General features: G+C 33.9%; 2 protein-coding genes and 1 long non-coding RNA gene across 3 annotated transcripts; 1 reads left to right on the top strand and 2 right to left on the bottom strand.

Moving 5' to 3' along the window:
• The first annotated feature begins 9,246 nt into the window (after positions 1–9,246).
• Positions 9,247–11,067, top strand: LOC105788721 (cytochrome P450 86A1). Its single transcript, XM_012615745.2, has one exon. It carries the CDS (start codon positions 9,356–9,358, stop codon positions 10,889–10,891), a length of 1,536 nt encoding a protein of 511 aa, XP_012471199.1. The 5' UTR covers positions 9,247–9,355; the 3' UTR covers positions 10,892–11,067.
• LOC105788720 (sodium-dependent phosphate transport protein 1, chloroplastic) lies at positions 11,052–15,251 on the bottom strand. Its single transcript, XM_012615744.2, has 10 exons — positions 14,829–15,251; positions 14,555–14,662; positions 14,271–14,426; positions 13,929–14,144; positions 13,534–13,743; positions 13,105–13,242; positions 12,657–12,758; positions 12,297–12,362; positions 11,936–12,020; positions 11,052–11,500 (listed from the first exon to the last, which is right to left on the bottom strand). Exons 1-10 carry the CDS (start codon positions 15,192–15,194, stop codon positions 11,403–11,405), a joined length of 1,545 nt encoding a protein of 514 aa, XP_012471198.1. The 5' UTR covers positions 15,195–15,251; the 3' UTR covers positions 11,052–11,402.
• A 774-nt stretch (positions 15,252–16,025) lies between these two features.
• On the bottom strand, positions 16,026–18,315 carry LOC128039237 (uncharacterized). Its single transcript, XR_008193706.1, has 2 exons — positions 18,170–18,315; positions 16,026–17,948 (listed from the first exon to the last, which is right to left on the bottom strand). It is a non-coding gene; the product is annotated as an uncharacterized LOC128039237 (long non-coding RNA).
• Between the last annotated feature and the right edge of the window lie 589 nt (positions 18,316–18,904).

Raw genomic sequence — 18,904 nt, 5'->3', positions numbered from 1 at the left:
GGTTAAAAGACCAGATCGCTCAGATGCAAGTGACAACAATTGAGCAAATTACACAACTTAAAGCTGAGGCAGCATCGAGAGAAGCTGAGGTTCAACGAAAGTATGAAGAACTCCAGCTGTAGCTTAAAGCAGATGCGGCAGCGAGAGAAGCAGAGCGGTGTAGAAAGTACGATGAACTCCAGCAGCAGCTTCAGAATATGATGAAGATGTTTTAGCAATCGCAAAGCCGCCGTCTTAAACTATCATGTAAGTATTTTTATCATTTTGACTTTTAATTATCATTTTAACTTTTAACATTTTTGTAAGAATAATACAAATTTTATTTTATTTACTGATATTTATTATATATTATTCGTTTAATTTTAAATATTATATAGATTTATTGCTTTCGGTTGGTTTAGATTTGGTTTCTTCTAATTTGTTTTTACAGGAGGGCTGAAAATATAGAAAATTTTCTTTTACAAATCTGCCAAAATTAGTGGCGTTTTTAAAAAAAACGCCACTAAAAGTCATGGTTTTTAGCGGCGTTTGTGGGAAAAGCGCCGCTAAAGGTCATGGTCTTTAGCGGCGTTTGTGGAAAAAACGCCGCTAAAGGTCATAGTCTTTAGCGGCGTTTGTGGTAAAAGCATCGCTAAAGATCGTGGTCTATAGCGGCGTTTGTGGTAAAAGCGCCATTAAAGGTCATGGTCTTTAGCGGCGTTTGTGGGAAAGGCGCCGCTAAAGGTCATGGTATTTAGCGGCAATTGTGGGAAAAGCACCGCTAAAGGTCTTGGTCTTTAGCGGCGTTTGTGGGAAAAGCACCGCTAAAGTTAGCGACGCTATCATTAGCGACGTTTTTTGCTGCGCTTCTCAAAGCGCCGCAAATACTTTTAGCGGCGCTTAAATGCGTCGCTAAAAGCCTGTTTTGGTGTAGTGTGTCTATTTCATGTTACAATAGTATTTTTAACTTTTTTTATGAACATACGAATTTATATTTTTTAAAATAATTTTAATATTATACATCTAAATTAATGAAAGAAACAAATTATGTTATTGTATCTTTTTACAAAATTTTAAGCAAACCGCTTCAATTTTAAAATTATTTTAATATATTTTAATTAATCCACATGATCAGCCATGTATCGTATTTAGTAAAAAAAACTAGTTCAATCTATAAACTTATATGTTTTTAGTATAAGTTTGTATTGGTTAAATTATTGAATTTGTTGATTTCATTTTTTTACGAGTAAAATGTGAAAGATAAGAAGATAAGGCAAAAAAAATGGAAGATTTTAGGGAATACATGTAATCAGGGGCGACGTCAGAAAATTTTTTTAGGGGGCCGGAATTAAATTGTAATTTTACGATAGTAAAAAATGCAATTTCATCATTTGAATAGTCTATATTTTTATAATTTTTAAAGGATTAAATCAGATTTTTATCATTATTAGGGGGGAAAGTGTAATTTTACCTTTACTAATTTAAAATTTTAAAAGATTTAAATGAAAAAAATTTATTTTAGGGGGGTCGGGGCCCCTACCAGCCCCCTAGATACGCCTATTCATGTAATGCGATAATAAAACAAAAAATTGGATTCAAAAGGAGTGAAGCAGAGAGTAGATAATGGATATGTGAACTTGCATATTTGTTTTTAGATTATGAATGTCCATGATGTTTGTGGGAGGAGTTGAGAGAAGGAAAGGGAATGAAAGTGGTGAAAAGTGAATAAATATGTAAAGGGTAAAGTCAACAATGAAAAACCCTAAAATTTATTTGGTAGGTAAATTAAGGTTAGTGTAAATTTTCAAATAAAACCCTTTTTTCTCAATATGTTTTTAAATAAGTCCCTAATTATATAGTTCACATATGAGAAAAGATTGTATGAAACAAAGACGCCACATTATCTTGTATCCCTTACCAATTATTTAATGCCATTTCAACATCTTTTTCTATGTCATTGACACATCATTTTGGTGATTTTTTTAACCTGAACCCTAAACTATGGATCCTGAACCTTGAACCCTAAACCATGGACCCTGGACCTAGGGACCCTGTACCTTGGACCCAAGGTTTAGGGTCGAGGTTGAGATTAGGGTTCAAAATCCAAAGTTTAGGATTTAACATCCAAGGTTCAAGGTTTGGGGTCCAAGGTCGAAGGTTTAAGATTCAGGGTCCAGAGTTCAAGGTCTAGAGTTCAAGGTCTAGGATCGATGTTTCAAGTTAAAAATTACCAAAATGATGTGTCAATGACATGGAAAAAGATGTTGAAATGGCATTAAATAATTGGTAAGGGATACAGGATGATGTGGCATTAAATAATTATATGAAATAGAGATGTCACATCATCTGTATCCCTTATCAATTATTTAATATCATTTCAGCATCTTTTTTCATGCCATTAACACATTATTTAGTAATATTTTTAACTTAAACCCTAAACCTTGGACCCTAGACCTTAGATCCGAAACCCTGAATTAATAATTAAATATAGTGTTTAAAAATTTTGTTATCTAAAAGGATATTGTTTAAAACACAAATTTTACAAAAATGTTTTTTAAAACTTTTATTAATTATATATTAAAATACTTTAAATACTTTTTTTACAAACATCCTATAGTTTGATAAACATGATTTTGTTATAATACAAAAACAAAATAGTTTAAGTTTCCAATAAATTTACCCATTTTATGTGTGATATTCAACCCACTTAATTAATGTAGACCTAACTGTACCGCCTCAAAATATTATACTAAATTGCGCTGAAATAAATATATTAAATGATTTAAAATAATGTGTAAAATATCTATTCCTATTTTAAAATATTTATATGAGGTTGGAGGAAAATTTAAAACAATATGGTTTCATATATAAATGTTGCGTTATTAATTGTTCATTAATATTACCCAAAATGCTTGACACGAACAAAATTACATGATTTGACTTCATTTCACATTATTAATGTTGAAATCTGCTGCTAAAGACATGAATCCTTATTATTATCATCGCCTTTCACATATTTTGACATACTATCTAAATAATATAAAATAATTAAATAAATACTGAAATACGATAAGGACCCTAATATTTATCAATTGGTGGCACCCCTCTCCTACTACCGATGACCTCACCTTTTAAAAAAATAAAAATTTGAGTGCCACCTAATCAATCAGTGGCACCAATATTGCACCGCCAATATACGTTGTATTTTATACGTTTGAAGCGAAAAAAAATATTTTTTTATTGGTGCCGCCGATGTGTCAGGCACACCTTAATATTTTATAATAAAGTAGGCGACACTAACTGACAGCCTACCGTCGATATGACTCGTTGGTCACGGTTCAAGTTTCAATACCCAATAAAATTAATTATATCAATGTTTTCTTCAAGCTTTCGGTTTAAAATATATATTATTTTTATTATTATAAAAGGGGTTGTTTTGTCCCCCACATTTGAATGAAGAAAAAAATTTTCAAGCAGCTCAAGAGTTGAAGCTTTCCCCTCACCGGAAATAAGAAAGAAAATTGATAAAGGATGAGAAGGATGAAAGCGAAAGCGGATCATAAAATTTGTCAAAGTCGCGGATTTGACTTAGGGTTCTAGACGTTCAAAAAGAAACTTGGATTTTGACATAGCCTGAAACGAAATTGAATACAAGTCAGATAAAATAATTAAAATAAATAACTAAAATAAAATAATAAATTAAAGATTAAGGAAGCGAATAAAAAAGATAAATGAAAAGATAGAACGTGGCGTGTAGAAGTCATAAAAAGCCTTGGAAACACGAAGAATCCACAACCCCCTTCAAGCGGCTCTAATTTCCCCTCCAAGATAGAAACCTTGAGAAGAAAAAGTTTGAAGATGATCCCCACAATCTAAAAAGATTGTTAAAACTCTTCTAAAAGAAACTCAAGAGAAATTCTTGAAAAGAAAAATTCAGAGAGAATTTATTAACTCAAAAGAGAAATAGAATAATAATTAATTGTCTGAATTGTGTACAATGCAAAGGCCTATATATAAGCTAACTAAATAATTCTAAATAAAACTCTTAAATATACTAGAACTCTAATTTAAGCTAAATAAGAAATAGTTTTAAACTAAATTTCTTGTTAACATAAAACTCCTAAATAACTTAAAATACTTAATAATTATAAACAATTCGGAATAAAATAATAATAAAATAATAAGAGAAGATAAATACAATATTGGACTCATATATAATAAAAATTAAGCCTAAAACCCAAACCCAATATGATTTAAATTCGAATTAAAAACTCGAAACTCGTAATTCCTGTCATAATCTCGTTCAGAAATTCTGCTTGCGTAATCTTCACTAAAACGGTCATAACTTAAGCTCCCGAACTCAAAATTAAGTTATTCAAAATGTTTTTCAAAGCGAAGAGATAGATCTTCAAATGTCATGAAGATATCTTAACCCAAAAATGCCAGGATCCCATCCAAAAGTCATCACAAGTCTACTGATTTCCCAAGCCTGAAAATTGGCAGTTTTGGTGATTGAAATTTAATAAATTTCACCCCATCTATGCATGTATAAAATATGTTAGTGTATTTAGTTAGTTTTAAGGTTATTTTTTATTAGTATAATTAGTTATTTTTTTGAGTAGTAGTTTATTTGTGTTAAAAGTGTATTTAGAGTTAAGATTAGTACTAAGATGTTTGGTTGTATTTTTGTAGTTTCAGAAAAAAAATGGAGAATCAATTTTTTGTAGCCATTCATTTCAATGGTGTTATTTTAGAAATAATCATTGGTTGTATTTTTGAAACTCGAAAGAAAATAGGAATGAGATTCGATAGGAATATATCCGTCGATGATATGAAAAAGAAGGTCAGTGAAAAATTTCTCGGCGTAATGGAAGGAGGATGATGAAACTATTCTACAAATTTTCAGTTTCGTCAATCCTATCAAATTTACCAAGATGGAACTTCTAAACGATGATGACGTTGAGACAATGGTCGCATTGTATTGCCTGCCAGGGAGGTTAAACATTGAACTGATTTAGTTATTTGCTGAAGACCCGCGTACAGAGGTTCCTATAGCATTCGTCGATAGGAGGTCGTGTGTGCACAGTCTTGACATCAATTTCAGCATTGGATGTTCAGATCAGTACGGTGGTGGATTATAGATACATCAAGTCGTTATTAAAACCTTTGCACTTGGTGAAGATGGATCCAATAATAATGATTGTTCTGATCATGAAGGTAAAGATTTTAGTGACCCTAATTTAGACGATGTCCTAGATAATATCAACATCGAAAGACCACATGATGGAAATGATCACACCCCTTCGGTCAGACACTCGAGTCGTGTCATCATCATACGCAATGATCCCGAGGCCCATATGTCGATTATCGATCCCGATGCTGTGCATGCTTCCGAGTACCCAGACAAAATACCTGCTCACCTGATGCTAGTAGATCCTTAATTGGAAAAGTTGTTTGTGGGTCAAAGATTTGCGAGCAAAGACGAGTGTGTCGATGTCGTCAAGCGCATACTTTATATGATTGTCTATGTGGTGTCTTCTGTTGGGCCTATGTAGCGTAAATTGTCAGAGATGTTTAGTAAGATCTGAATCTAAATGTCTATATCTATTGTAAGGTATGGGTAAATTCTTTTAGTTCTGCAATAAGTAAAGCTAAGGTGAAGTATTTATATGTTCTAGGTTATGAGGGACTAAGTCTTAAGGGTTTTCCATGAAAAAAAAGATGTGTATATGTATGTCAATAAAGGTATCTATTATGATGATCTGTAAATATGGAAAGTGAGGGGTATTGTATCTTCTTCTAAAATTATTCTAAACTAGAGTTAATGTTATCTTTATTTATGGGATTTTGATATATCATGTCATGGAATTCGTCAGATTGGTCTACGCAATGATTTATTAGTAAGGATATGTGTGGTACTAAATCGGGATATGGCTAAGTATGAATTTATAGTATTATATTATACATAAGTATTCGCCAAACATATATAAGTATCCACTCGTGATAAATGTCGGTGAACAATTATTGAGATAAGAATATGGGTTAAGGCATGGATTGTTGGAAGTGTTTTTTTTTTAAGAGTATATTTTGTTAAGAAAGTATTATGGGACAAGAGATTTATGAAACAATTGGAAGGATTCTCCAATTAATTAGATATGAAAGATTGAGTATAACAAGGGTATCATAATTAACATATACGGGAGTGATAAGACCATATGGTATTACCAGAAGTAAATGATACATACTAGTAGTTGACTCATAGAAATTCCTACAATATTGTAAAGCATCCATCAAGGTATGGTTCATGAGCTCACTAAGTACTCTTGTACTTGCAATATGTGTTATTTCTTTTCAGGAGATTGAAGAGATTTTGCTTGGAGGGACAACGCCAGGAGTACGCGCCGAGTTGGTAGCGATGAGGGCTATTATGCATATAGTGGAATTGTGGTGTAGTATTGGAATATGCCCTTCTAATTTGTTTTTGATAAACTTCTATTTTGTAAAATATATTTGATTCGAGTCTGTTGTAATTAAATATATTTTAAACACATCCATTGTTTTGTTGTAATAAGCATTTAATTAAAATGTCACATTACATGCTTTAAAGAAATAGGCAATTTGTAAATTATTTTTGTTAGTGTTTGAGTTTTGTGTGGTAACACTCGAATCCGAACCTAGTGAATCAGGTCGGGTTTGGGGAGTTACATAACACATGCTTAATAAGGTACCAATTTTGGCGTTGTGAGAGTGTTAAACCTTCCTTGTGTGTAACCGACTCCCGAACCAAAATTCTCTTTGGACTTTAACGTAGATTCATAATTGTTTTTTTTTTAAAAGAACTTTAATTTTTTTTCCTAAAGATGATTTTACTAGTATCCAATCACACTTAGCTAAAGATGATTTTACTAGTATCCAATCACACTTAGCTAAAAAAAAGTTCGATGACGATTTTTTTTTAATTTAAAGTCTTCGTTTTTTATAAAACCTCTTGTTTTCTCTAAATCAAAATTTCTATAATTTATTAATAATTTTTAAGTTGATTATTTCAACTAGAAAATTGGTCAAGACAAGTTAATTTTAAAATAGAGTTATTACTTGAATAGAACTCTAAGTATAAAATGTAGGGCAAATGTTGTGATTATAATTTACCATTATTAGTTTAAAAGTTGGCATAAACAAAAGTTGTGCTAATTCTAATTATGTAAAATAGAGTTATTATTTGAATAAAATTTTAAGCATCTTAATTATCATTTTATTAAATTTAGAGTTAATTATGAAAATTAGTTATCATTTTTAATAATGTTACTTTGCATTAAATATATAAAGTTCTACAATAAATTATCGACGAAATAAAATTACTGAAATTTTTTTATTGGTTCTTCTTAGAGAGAAAATGCTCTGTTTTGTTTGACCCATGCGTCCAACAAAACAAGCTATTACACAATTAAAATTCCAATTAAATTAATATTTTTACTATTTAAATATTCAAATTAATTAGAAAATATAATTTAATAATTTAAATGATATAGTAATTATTTAATTAAATTAAATAGTAATATTAAATGGAGTTAATATAAATTTAATAGAATAAGGATAAAATTTAATAGTAATAAAATTTTGAATCCTAAAATAATAATAATAATAATAAATAAACAGATAGCTCCATTGATTATTTAATTGAAGCAGTTGCTTAAGCTCTTTGATCTTGATCAACATATTGAGAGCTTTAAATATCTCTAGGAATTGATCATGCCCGAGCCAACCAGTCAAGTCTGAAGGCCAGAAAAATGGGTTGAAATAAAATAATGAGGCACATTTTCTAAACGGACTAGGCCTCACGTAACTTTTTTGGTCTAAATTCAGCCCGACATGAATTTGCAAAAAATAAAATAAAATAAAATCTCTTGCTTGTTGTTGTTGTTTTCACTACTTTTGCTACAGTTTTGTCACTATTTTGGTGTCATTCGCTATTATATTGTTACTATTTTATTTTTATTGTTTGGATATTATATAACTCTTTTTATTGTTAATTTTGTTACTATTTAGAGGTATTTACTTGTTAAGTTGCACCTATCTTAATGTTATTTAATAGGAAAATTTTTATTTTAAAGTTTTTAGTGTATTTGATGTATTATTTTTTTAAACTTGTTTTTAATGTAAAATAATAATATAAAAAATTTAACACGTGTAGGTCAGGCCGGACTCAAATTTTAACATTTTTATCTAGGTTTAGTTTAAGTAAATTTTAGGCTCATTTTTTGAACCAAACTAGACCTAAAAACGAGCCTAAAATTCTATTGAGGCCTGGCCCAAACCTGACCCATAATCACCTCTAAATCTCTTATGTACGAGAATATATCGTAAAAGGACCCCAAACAAAACAAGAGCATCCCCCCCCCCCCCCCAAGAAGATGATGATATGGGGCATTGCAGTAGAAGAAAAAACCCATTTTATGTTTTGTCAATGCAGGTAAACCGTCTCTAACCACTTCTTCTTTCTCATTTTCTTTGGATGAGGATCAGCTTCACTTACAAGCTAAATTAGAGCGTGTAATAGGGTGACCTTAGGAGATTAGCAAGGCCTTCCCTCCCTAAGTATAACAATGTATGAAAATATTCATTCCTACTCCGATTACCATGACTCATTTTTTACATTGATTTCATTGGGTAAAATATTTAAAACCATTTATATCATTGTCATGGTTAACCGAGTTTGTACTTAATCATGGAGTCTGAAATTTTTTTTTGGACTGAAATTAAATTGTATATTTCGTAAAAAAATATAATTTTATCATTTTAATAGTTTATATTTTTATAAGTTTTAAAGAGTTAAATCAAATTTTATCATTTTAGGGGAGGGTAAAGCACAATTTTATTATTATTAATTTAAAATTTTATAAATTATAAAGAATCTAAATTAAAATTTATTATTTTAGGGGATCAAGATCCCTAAATCTCTATTAGGCTCCGCCACTGTGGTGCCATGACAAGAAAACTTGTTATTAAAATAAAATTTGGTTGACAACAAGTACTGTGCTTCATTTCTAGATAACCCATTTCCCCTTTCCTTATAGAAACAAACAAAAAAAAAAGTTTAAAATGAGAAGGAAAAAAAATTAGCCAATGAGGGTAGATAAATCAATAGAATAATAGCTAGCAAATGTAAGTCATTGCATGGTTTTCGTGTAAATTCTGTGGCATAAATAAATTCCTATCAACCGAAACAATAAATATTGCCATGAACGAACATTTCCCAACAACTCTTCCTACACCTTTCTAGTTTCATCACTTTAAAAATAACTTCATTTTTATTCATCCCTCTCATAAAACAATCTCAACTTCAACTGTGTCTACATCCAATACTGTTAATAGCAGTATGGAAACCTTTCCATTTGTCTTCAGCTTAGCTGCTGCAATATTTGCTTATGCACTTTGGTTCCATATCCTAGCCAGGAGGCTAACCGGTCCGAGAGTGTGGCCTCTAGTCGGTAGCCTACCATCTCTTTTCGAGAACCGGAGGCGGATCCATGATTGGATGGCTAGTAACCTTCGAGCAACTGGTGGCTTAGCCACGTATCAAACATGTACTATTGCTCTTCCTTTCTTGGCTTGGAAGCAAGGGCTCTATACTGTCACTTGTCACCCTAAAAACATTGAGCATATCCTCAAGACAAGGTTCGATAACTACCCAAAAGGGCCCAATTGGCAAGCTGCATTTCATGATCTTTTGGGGCAAGGGATCTTCAATAGTGATGGAGAGACATGGCTCATACAAAGGAAAACAGCAGCTCTTGAGTTCACAACCCGGACGCTCAGGCAAGCCATGGCTCGTTGGGTGAACCGGACCATCAAGGATCGGTTATGGCATATTTTGGATAGAGCATCCATTGAGAAGAAATCAGTGGACTTGCAGGACTTGTTGCTTCGGTTAACGTTTGACAATATTTGTGGCCTTACCTTTGGTAAGGACCCCGAAACACTCTCTCCTGAGTTACCTGAGAACTCATTTGCTGTTGCTTTCGATACAGCCACAGAAGCAACTCTCTATAGGTTTTTATACCCTGGTCTTCTATGGAGATTGGAGAAGATTTTGGGGATTGGAGTGGAGAAAAGATTGAAGCGTAGCCTCCAAATTGTCGAGAACTACATGAACGATGCCGTTGAAGCAAGAAAGGAAGCTCCATCAGATGATCTACTGTCCCGTTTTATGAAGAAGAGAGATGCTGAGGGCAACCTCTTTACAAGTGATGTTCTCCAACACATTGCTCTAAACTTCGTCCTGGCCGGTAGGGACACCTCTTCCGTGGCCCTCAGCTGGTTCTTCTGGCTCGTCATGAACCATCCGGAGATTGAGCAAAAGATCATCGACGAAATATCAACAGTTCTCCAGGAGTCACGTGGTGAAGATTGCAAGAAATGGCTTAAAGAGCCTCTGGTGTTCGATGAAGCAGACAAATTGATATATCTGAAAGCAGCACTAGCTGAAACACTGCGTTTATACCCCTCAGTTCCAGAGGACTTCAAGTATGTTGTTGAAGATGATGTCTTACCGGATGGCACGTTCGTGCCTGCCGGCTCAACTGTCACATATTCAATATATTCAGTTGGAAGAATGAAGACTATATGGGGAGAAGATTGCATGGAGTTCAGGCCTGAAAGGTGGATATCGCCAGAAGGTGACAAATTCAACACACCAAAGGATGGTTACAAATTTGTAGCATTCAATGCAGGACCACGGACTTGCTTGGGGAAAGACTTGGCTTACCTACAAATGAAGTCCGTGGCCTCCGCGGTTCTACTCCGTTACCGGCTTTCGCTGGTACCTGGACACAGGGTAGAGCAGAAGATGTCTCTCACTCTGTTCATGAAGCAAGGCCTTCGTGTTTACTTGCAGCCGCGTAAACTTCCATAGATGACGGGGGCTCATTTGTGTTACTAAATTTTATACTTTGTTCAAGTGGGGTTTTGGTGGTTTATACCTTTGTTATGTTACATTTTCATATCAGTTGATATATATTTTCATATGCTTATGTAATAACAAATCACAAAGTACAATCTATTGGACAAGTAGATTTGTTACAATGAAAATTTGATTTGTTAGGATTGAATATAACATTTAGAGAAATTACAGTGTGTGGTCTGTTTGCTATACAAATAAATTCTTCCGCCAGTAAGAAATCTACCAGCTTTGCAATTTTGAGAGCTATGCCTATTAACAGTGTTGGAATTTAAAATTTTCGGCTCCATTCTTGGCAATACGAAAATGGCCAGTAGCTCAAGTCCAAAAATGGGTATTTAGACCTCTCCTCCATAACCAATTCATGCTTTTCATCTTTGTTCCTCGTTCAATTAATTGACTCTTTCAATTAGCTCGAGCACATTGAGGCTTGAGCTAACTCATGCTAAACATCTAAATATCTGAGTCAGTCCAGTATTTTCTCACCAGTTGAAAAGAGGTTCCAGACCACGGTTCCAACCAAGTATAGCCCAACCGAAACCTCGAAGACATTGTCCCAAGAACCTGAGAATGTTCAATATTGAGAAATGTATAGATATTACCATATGTAAAGATTCAATCACCATTAATGGGGGGGAAGGCAATGTTCTATCTAACATAAAGTGCTCACACAAGCAGACATGGAATATGATTCTATCAGAAAAAATCCAACCGACCTCACTGGATGTTTGGAAAACAGTTTTATTTTATCACTCATTTTCCGGGTTAAAGCAAATACAGCATGATCAAGTTAAGAATCATGAGGGAAAAGGTATTGCATAGGAGCAACTCTACCATTTTTATTGTAAGATTTCATTAGTAGGTAAACTTACAAAGGTGAGTTAAATTTTTTGAGCAAATCCGATATCATATAAGCCATGATTCATTCACTTCCACTGGGCACATATTTCTACTTCATTACATATTATCCGCTAGAAAGATCAAGCAGTGACTTCTTACCATGTTGCAGAATGTAACCAGTTGCGGCTGTTCCAAAGACCCCAGCTAGTACTCCAGCAGTGTTGGACAAACCAAGTAATACACCCTGCAAAGAACATATAAAAATATAAGAATGGAGAACCGTCACTTCTCCAAGCAAGGTTAAGAGGAAAGCTATGTCGAGAATGGAACATAACACACTCCTTTAGCAGTGTTTTGAGTTTAAAATGCCAATGCAACAGCAAACATTGGTGGTTAGGGGAAAGCTTATTTAGATGATAAAATCTATTCCCAGCCATTGGAGTAACCTTCCTTGTTTATTGAAGCATACTTTTGGAGAACAAACCTAGGACATCAAAAATAGAAAAGAAGTAAAACTTACTGAATATCGAGGGGCAATATCTTGATGGTTTGAATAAAGGCCAGACTGTGAAAATGCATCAGTTCCCTATTCAAGAAAACAAAATTGAAATTAGATCCGCCAGTTGCACATAGTTGATTCACGCAAATAGTTTTATTTCAATTACAATGGGGGAAAACAGTAGTAGGCATAGAGCTATTAGCGTAAACCAGAACTAGCTGAGAACAAACTGGAGAGAGGGATGTGTTTCATAAAATGAAAACTGTTGGTAGAGTAACTAAGCTACCAATGCCTAAGTCGAAATTTGAGGAATATAGAAGGCAGGATAGCTAAACAAAAGCAACATTAAAGCTACGTCTCAAAGTTTCATAAGAGACAAACCTGACTGCATGCCATACACAAAACTGCCATAGCAGGAGAATTGACATGGCTCAACTGAGTTAGGAAGAAAGCAGGGCCAAGAAACCCAATGGATTGCATAATCTGTAATACATGGTAACAATAAACTTAAACAGACTGTTTAATTTAGGGGGAAAAAATTCAACTGAACTTTATAGCAACGGAAAAATTGGGCAGAAGAAGAAGAAAGAGCATGCATATACATATATAGGCATGTGAGAGAGAGTATTAAATATGCAAGAGAATCAACGTCATTGGTTGACTGAAATTTTTTAAAAAAATTGCATCATGTGGGTTGCTCTTGACGAATGCATAAAGGACTATTAAGGAAAACATATTTAAAGAAAATTGCATTATCAAAGAAGAACAATGAAAACTTCATAATAGGCATCATGGCAATTTGTTTGAGGAAAATGAAAATTAACAATACCTTGCGAACAGTTGTCACAGATAAGCCTTTGCTCACAAGTGTATCTGCAATCCATCCTCCAAGATTTGCAGAAAATGCCATCGTAAGCCAGGGTAAAACGCAAATGAGCCCTGAATCTGTGAGGTTGAACTTCAGGACCTATAGATATGTAACAAAATAATTTCTTAAAACCATGATTGGAAGGAGAAACATTTCTTCTTTAACAATTGTCAAAAGAAGCATCAGGACATAATGCCATCGGCGCTTCAGTTCAGGTTTCAAAAAATGGGAAAGAAAAAAAGGTTCTTTCATAGATTTTCCAACAAGCCACAATGTAGTTAAGATACAAAGATAGTAGATTTCAATTTTTTGAGGATGCTTATTAAGCATGTTGAATGCTATGCTTGCAAGAACAACAACAGTGTCCATCATAAAGATGAAAACACTTACTTGATGATAGTACGTAGGCATCCATGTTAAGAGAATAAACGTTCCCCAGTTGTGACAGAAATGGGACACTATAAGGGCCCATACAGGTGGTTTTGACAAGATTAACTTCCAAGGTATTGTTTTAACTGGCTGCTTGGAAATACAGTTGGTAACAATAAGCTTTTTCTCTTGGGGCAGAAGTTCAGGATCCTCAATAGGTGAACTGTAAGCCTGCAGAACAAAGAAGAAAATTATGGCATTGGGAAGATATTTTCAATTAAAATAAAACACTCCCCCCCCCCCAAAAAAAAAAAATTGTATTTAAATTGTGTGCTTCATTTTCATATAATACTAATTAATTTAGAATTTGAGAAACATTAGCATCTGTAACCAACCATGTCAAAGGCAGCATTTACCTTATTTAGCCATAAAGCAAACCAGACTGTCCCCAAAGAGCCGAAGGAGTAAAACACCGACGGCCATCCAAACTGATGTATCAAGAATGGTGAAAATGCCAAACCAGTAACTGAGCCAAGATACATTCCACTATACACCAATGCTAATGATCTACTCCTTTCAGCAACAGGAACCCATTTGGATAAAATATTATTCATGGCAGGCATGGCAACACCCTGAGAACAAAACCAGACTAAATCAATACCTTGGCCATATACAGCAGCAAAAATTTAAAAATTCTTAGTTAAAATTTCAATGAGTTGATTAATTTTTTCTAGAATACTAGTAGTAAAAGAAGCAACCTCGCCAATTCCCATGAAAGCACGAACGACAAGTAGAAATGGCAACCCCAATTTAGCTGCAACAGGAGTAAGAGCAGTAGCAATGGACCACCAAACTACACCAAAGCCTAAAACCGTCTTCCCACCTACAGTGTCTGCCCATATGCCACCAGCAATCTGTCATTAATTACAACATAATTAGCAAGAAAAACCCACAAAATTTTATACTTCAGTTTAACTGAAAACCAAGATTTCATCTCATAAATAAACCATTAAAAAGGGTTTTTTTTTAAAAAAGGTAATACCTGAGTGAGGAGATAACCCCAGAAAAAGGATGACTGTATTAAACCAACAGTTGCTGGGTTCCAATTGAACTCAGCTGACATGGGAAGTATAGCAATGCTCATATTTACCTGCCAATCAAGAGCTGTTTAAGGTTGATAGTGCAAAGAATAACAAACCTTTAGCAGAATTAAATCACTCCTAATTATTATTATTATAGTAACTATGAAACTAATGGTCATTTTCAAAGCTATTGCCTTTCCTCCAAGAACCAAAGCAAAGAAAAAAAAGGCTTACTCGATCCATATTACACAGCAAAAAGGCTGAAAAACACAAAATAACGATGACCCAACGTTTGGGGAACTGTTCCCACCAAGGAACTGCACTATCCAAATCATCCTCACTCGCAACGGCATCGCTTAATGAATCTCCGAACTTAACCAATTCTCTGAGGGAGTCGGCGATTTCTCGGACGTCCGCGTATACTTTCCCGCTTCTTCTCCTTCCTTCAGTAGCTGAAAGACGGGAAAGGCGGCAGCCATGGGGAGAGTTGACGGGGGACCGGATCAGACATCTGGTCGGGTTGGGCTTGGCCCTGGTAGAGATGGTTTCGGGTGGGGATTTGGGGAAGTTAGAGGAGGAGAGAAGAGCTCTGAAGCTCATGGCAACCTTTTGAGTTTCACCACTTCACAAAGAGAGGGAAGGGACTGATTTTTTATGGTTGATTGGAGAGAGAACAGGGAGCGATATTTAAGGGGAATGGTCGGAGATTTGACACGTGTACTTTTGTTGGATTAACTGAAAACGGCTTTGGGATTTTATTTTTCATCTTAGACTTGGATTGGGCTTTTAAAAAAGTGAAACTACAATAGGCTATTTAAGAATAGGAAACCCAGATCCAACATCATTAGGGCAAGTTTGGTTCGTCGTAATAAATTAAAATTGTAATATAATAGAGTTGTAATGAAATAGAGCTATAATAGAATAAAATTGTAATAAATAATTCAATTATTTAGTTGAATAGAATAGATTATTTTAGAATAGAACTGTAATAAATAATTCAATTATTGTTATTAAATTTTACTAAGATTATTATTAAAATAATAAATAATTTAATCATATTTTAATATAATTTTATTAAAATATGAATTAATAAAAATCATAACATAATCTCATGGGATCATAGTTGCCACAATTACAAATATTGATCCAAAAGCAATAATTATTCTCATTTTTATATATATGAAAAATATCAAATATTTATACACCAAACAAACCCATGTTTTAACTTCTCTATGAGACTACCCTAACCAACCAAAATTTTGTAGACCAAATAAAAAGCCATGCAAAATGGATTCCACCATAAAGTGTTGGAGACATTGGAGATATAAATTACATTGGCAGCCAACCAAGTCATCACCAAAGTTAGATCAACCAATGTGTCAATGAACAATAACAAAGCATAATAAAAGGTAGTATACCACATAAGGAATAGGAGGATATGGGAGAATTCCTTTTTAAAGTTTCAGCAGTGGATAAATATTTGAATTATTGAACAACAGTGGATTAATTTACACAAACATCCATGGAAAGTAATGACAAAAAGGGGTAAGTAGGAATTTTTCCACATGTTCCCCGGCTCTGTCGTAGCAAGTATGCAGGGCATAATATGTGCCTAAAGATCTGCTTTTTCGGCGATTTCCTCATCATCCGAGGCAGCATATTCATCTTCACTCAGTTTTTTGTCACTTGACTTCACTTCTTCTGTTCCTACAACATATTCAGACTTGACATATTTCTCACAGTATTCTGGTACACGAAAAGATTCATAACTTATAAGCATTCTAGGAATAAGAAAAAAAAAAGGCATCCTTAAAATGCCATTACAAAAAGAAGACATGAAATGTATGCTGCAGATTGATTAGAACCAGATTTTGAAAGTGCATCAACCATAACTTGATCTAATGTTTCCTTGGCCACAGTATCTATAATGTATAGAAAATTGACATCTAGAACAATGGCATAAACTAACAGTATGCTGCAGATCGATTGCAAAAAAAAAAAGACATGAAATGTATGCTGCAGATCGATTAAAACCAGATTTTGAAAGTGCATCAGCCATAACTTGATCTAATGTTTCCCTGGCCATAGTATCTGTAATGTACAGAAAATTGACATCTAAAACAATGGCATGAACTAACAATATGTCTATTTTAGAGCCAAAAATAGAAGAAATAAACAACAAAAACTAAAAAGCGATCTCAACAAGATTAAAGAATGAGCACCAGGAAGTGCAAATGGTCGTGTGCACGAGTAGAAAGGAGCAAGCTCCCTCAAAATCTGATCAAATTAAAGCTTTAATAAAACACCTAATCTAGTTCCAATCAATTTGCAACTTCATCAAAACATCATAAACATCGTAAACTGGCAACTTCATCAAACAAACACAGACAGTTCAATTCCACATCCACTTCCCATATATATATATATATAAGTTTTCTTTATTTTCAGGGGAAAAATAAAACTAATTAGTGTCCAAAAGTAAACCTAAAAGCTAAACCATACAAAACCATAATTTAGTTTTATTCCATTATTTCATAATCATAGCTTAAATCATTATTCATATCTAATTATTATTCTAATTCGCTTTGCAAGTACCATATTTTAAGAGTTATAGTTTGATTAAATTTTATATATTATAACTTTTATTTTCCATAAATTATGAAATTGGCTTTCATGGGAGCCATTAACGCTCTTTCCCATCGCTTCCTTTCTGCCACATTCTAACCATATTAAAAAAATAAACAACAAAAACTAGATGTTAAAGTGCTGCTTTTATCTTATCCAGCAAATGAATGATAATTCGTGTAACCACAATCAAATATCAAAATGCATTTCATGCACTATCTAATCCTCTTTTTCACTAGTTCTTTAGAAGTTTCTAATGAAGAGACAACTTCAGTATTTTCACATAATCATGTTGCCAATAAAAGCAAAATACTGCTTTTTTTTTTCTTCACAAAATGTTAATCTTCGTTGCTTTAATTATTTGAATATGAAACTATTTCTGTTAAATGCATGAAAATTTTATTGTCTTTGACTTCCAACTAAGAAAAATAAAGATGAGAACCTAAAGCTTAAAAATAACAATAAATAGAAAAAATTCAGAGAGAGTGAGTGAAATTATCGTCGACGTTGTGACGATTGGAGTAGCCAGCGATGGCATGGGCGAGAACAGGAAGAGGGTCGGGAAGGGCTTTGGAGAAAGGCATAATTGACATACAAATGTAGACAGTACAAGTGGTTCCACCATCCAATCTTAAAATAACCAGCAAGTTTGTTGCCACTGCCACTTCGTACTCGAAGTCCCAGATTTCCCCATTCTGATATCTCTTGATTCCTTTTTGATGACTCTAACTACCAAAAAGTTCAAATAGGGGAAATCAAAAATGCTGTGAAAAATCCAAAAAAGAAAAGAAGAAGAAAGAAAAAAAAAAGGTTGCAACCCTGCAACCAAAGGGTTTTATTGACTTAAAAGGTGAAGAAAAAGAAGAAAGAATGAAGAATAGTTTGACCTAGGTCTTTTCTTCAATCAAAGGGAAAAAGGGAAACATAGAGATGAGAAAAAAGAAAGTTACCCGTGAACCGGGGGAGAAGATGATGGTTCTAGTGCTTCTTTATTCTTTAGGTAGAGGTGAGGGCAAAAATTGAAGATGGGGAAAAATTTTACTTCGCGGGAATGAATGGCTATTCAACGGTGAAGGAAGGGAATAGATATTCAGCCTTTTCGTATAATACACCTTGAATAGATTCGGGCTATAATAGCATTACAGCCAACAAAACTAATGTTTGGTGGTGGGCCCGTCGAATTGGGCTGAAATCTATTCATAAGCCCCCAACCAAACATGCTCTTAGTTTTTGCACCAATTTTGGTTTGCTATTTAAACTTCAAAATATTTTAATTAAATTCTCTACATATTAATATTGTATCAATTAGGTTATTCTATTAATTTAACTACCGAGTTAAGTGTCCATTTAAATCTGACATGGATTATACTTTGTTATTCAGTAATAGTCACTAACCCAAGATCTAGATATGCGTCGAGTCACCAACCTGCGACCCGACCAAACCCTATCAAATAGATGCATATGAGACATGCAGCTAGGGGAGCTCACGATATTAGCTCACGAGAGTTATAGGGAGCTCGAGGCATCGACTCACATGAGTTAAAGAGAGCTCGCAGGAGTCAAAAGGAGTTCACGATCCCAACTCTCATACACTCAAGGAGTTTGCATGGAAAGGACCATGAACTCTAGCATACAACTTGAAATGATACACATGTCCAACATGCTCGAAGCCTGCTCAGAGTGTC

Source organism: Gossypium raimondii, chromosome 2, assembly GCF_025698545.1.
Source record: "Gossypium raimondii isolate GPD5lz chromosome 2, ASM2569854v1, whole genome shotgun sequence".
Taxonomy (NCBI): Eukaryota; Viridiplantae; Streptophyta; class Magnoliopsida; order Malvales; family Malvaceae; genus Gossypium; species Gossypium raimondii.
The sequence above is the reverse complement of the archived record's forward strand: the minus strand, read 5'-3'. Positions and strand labels throughout refer to the sequence as shown.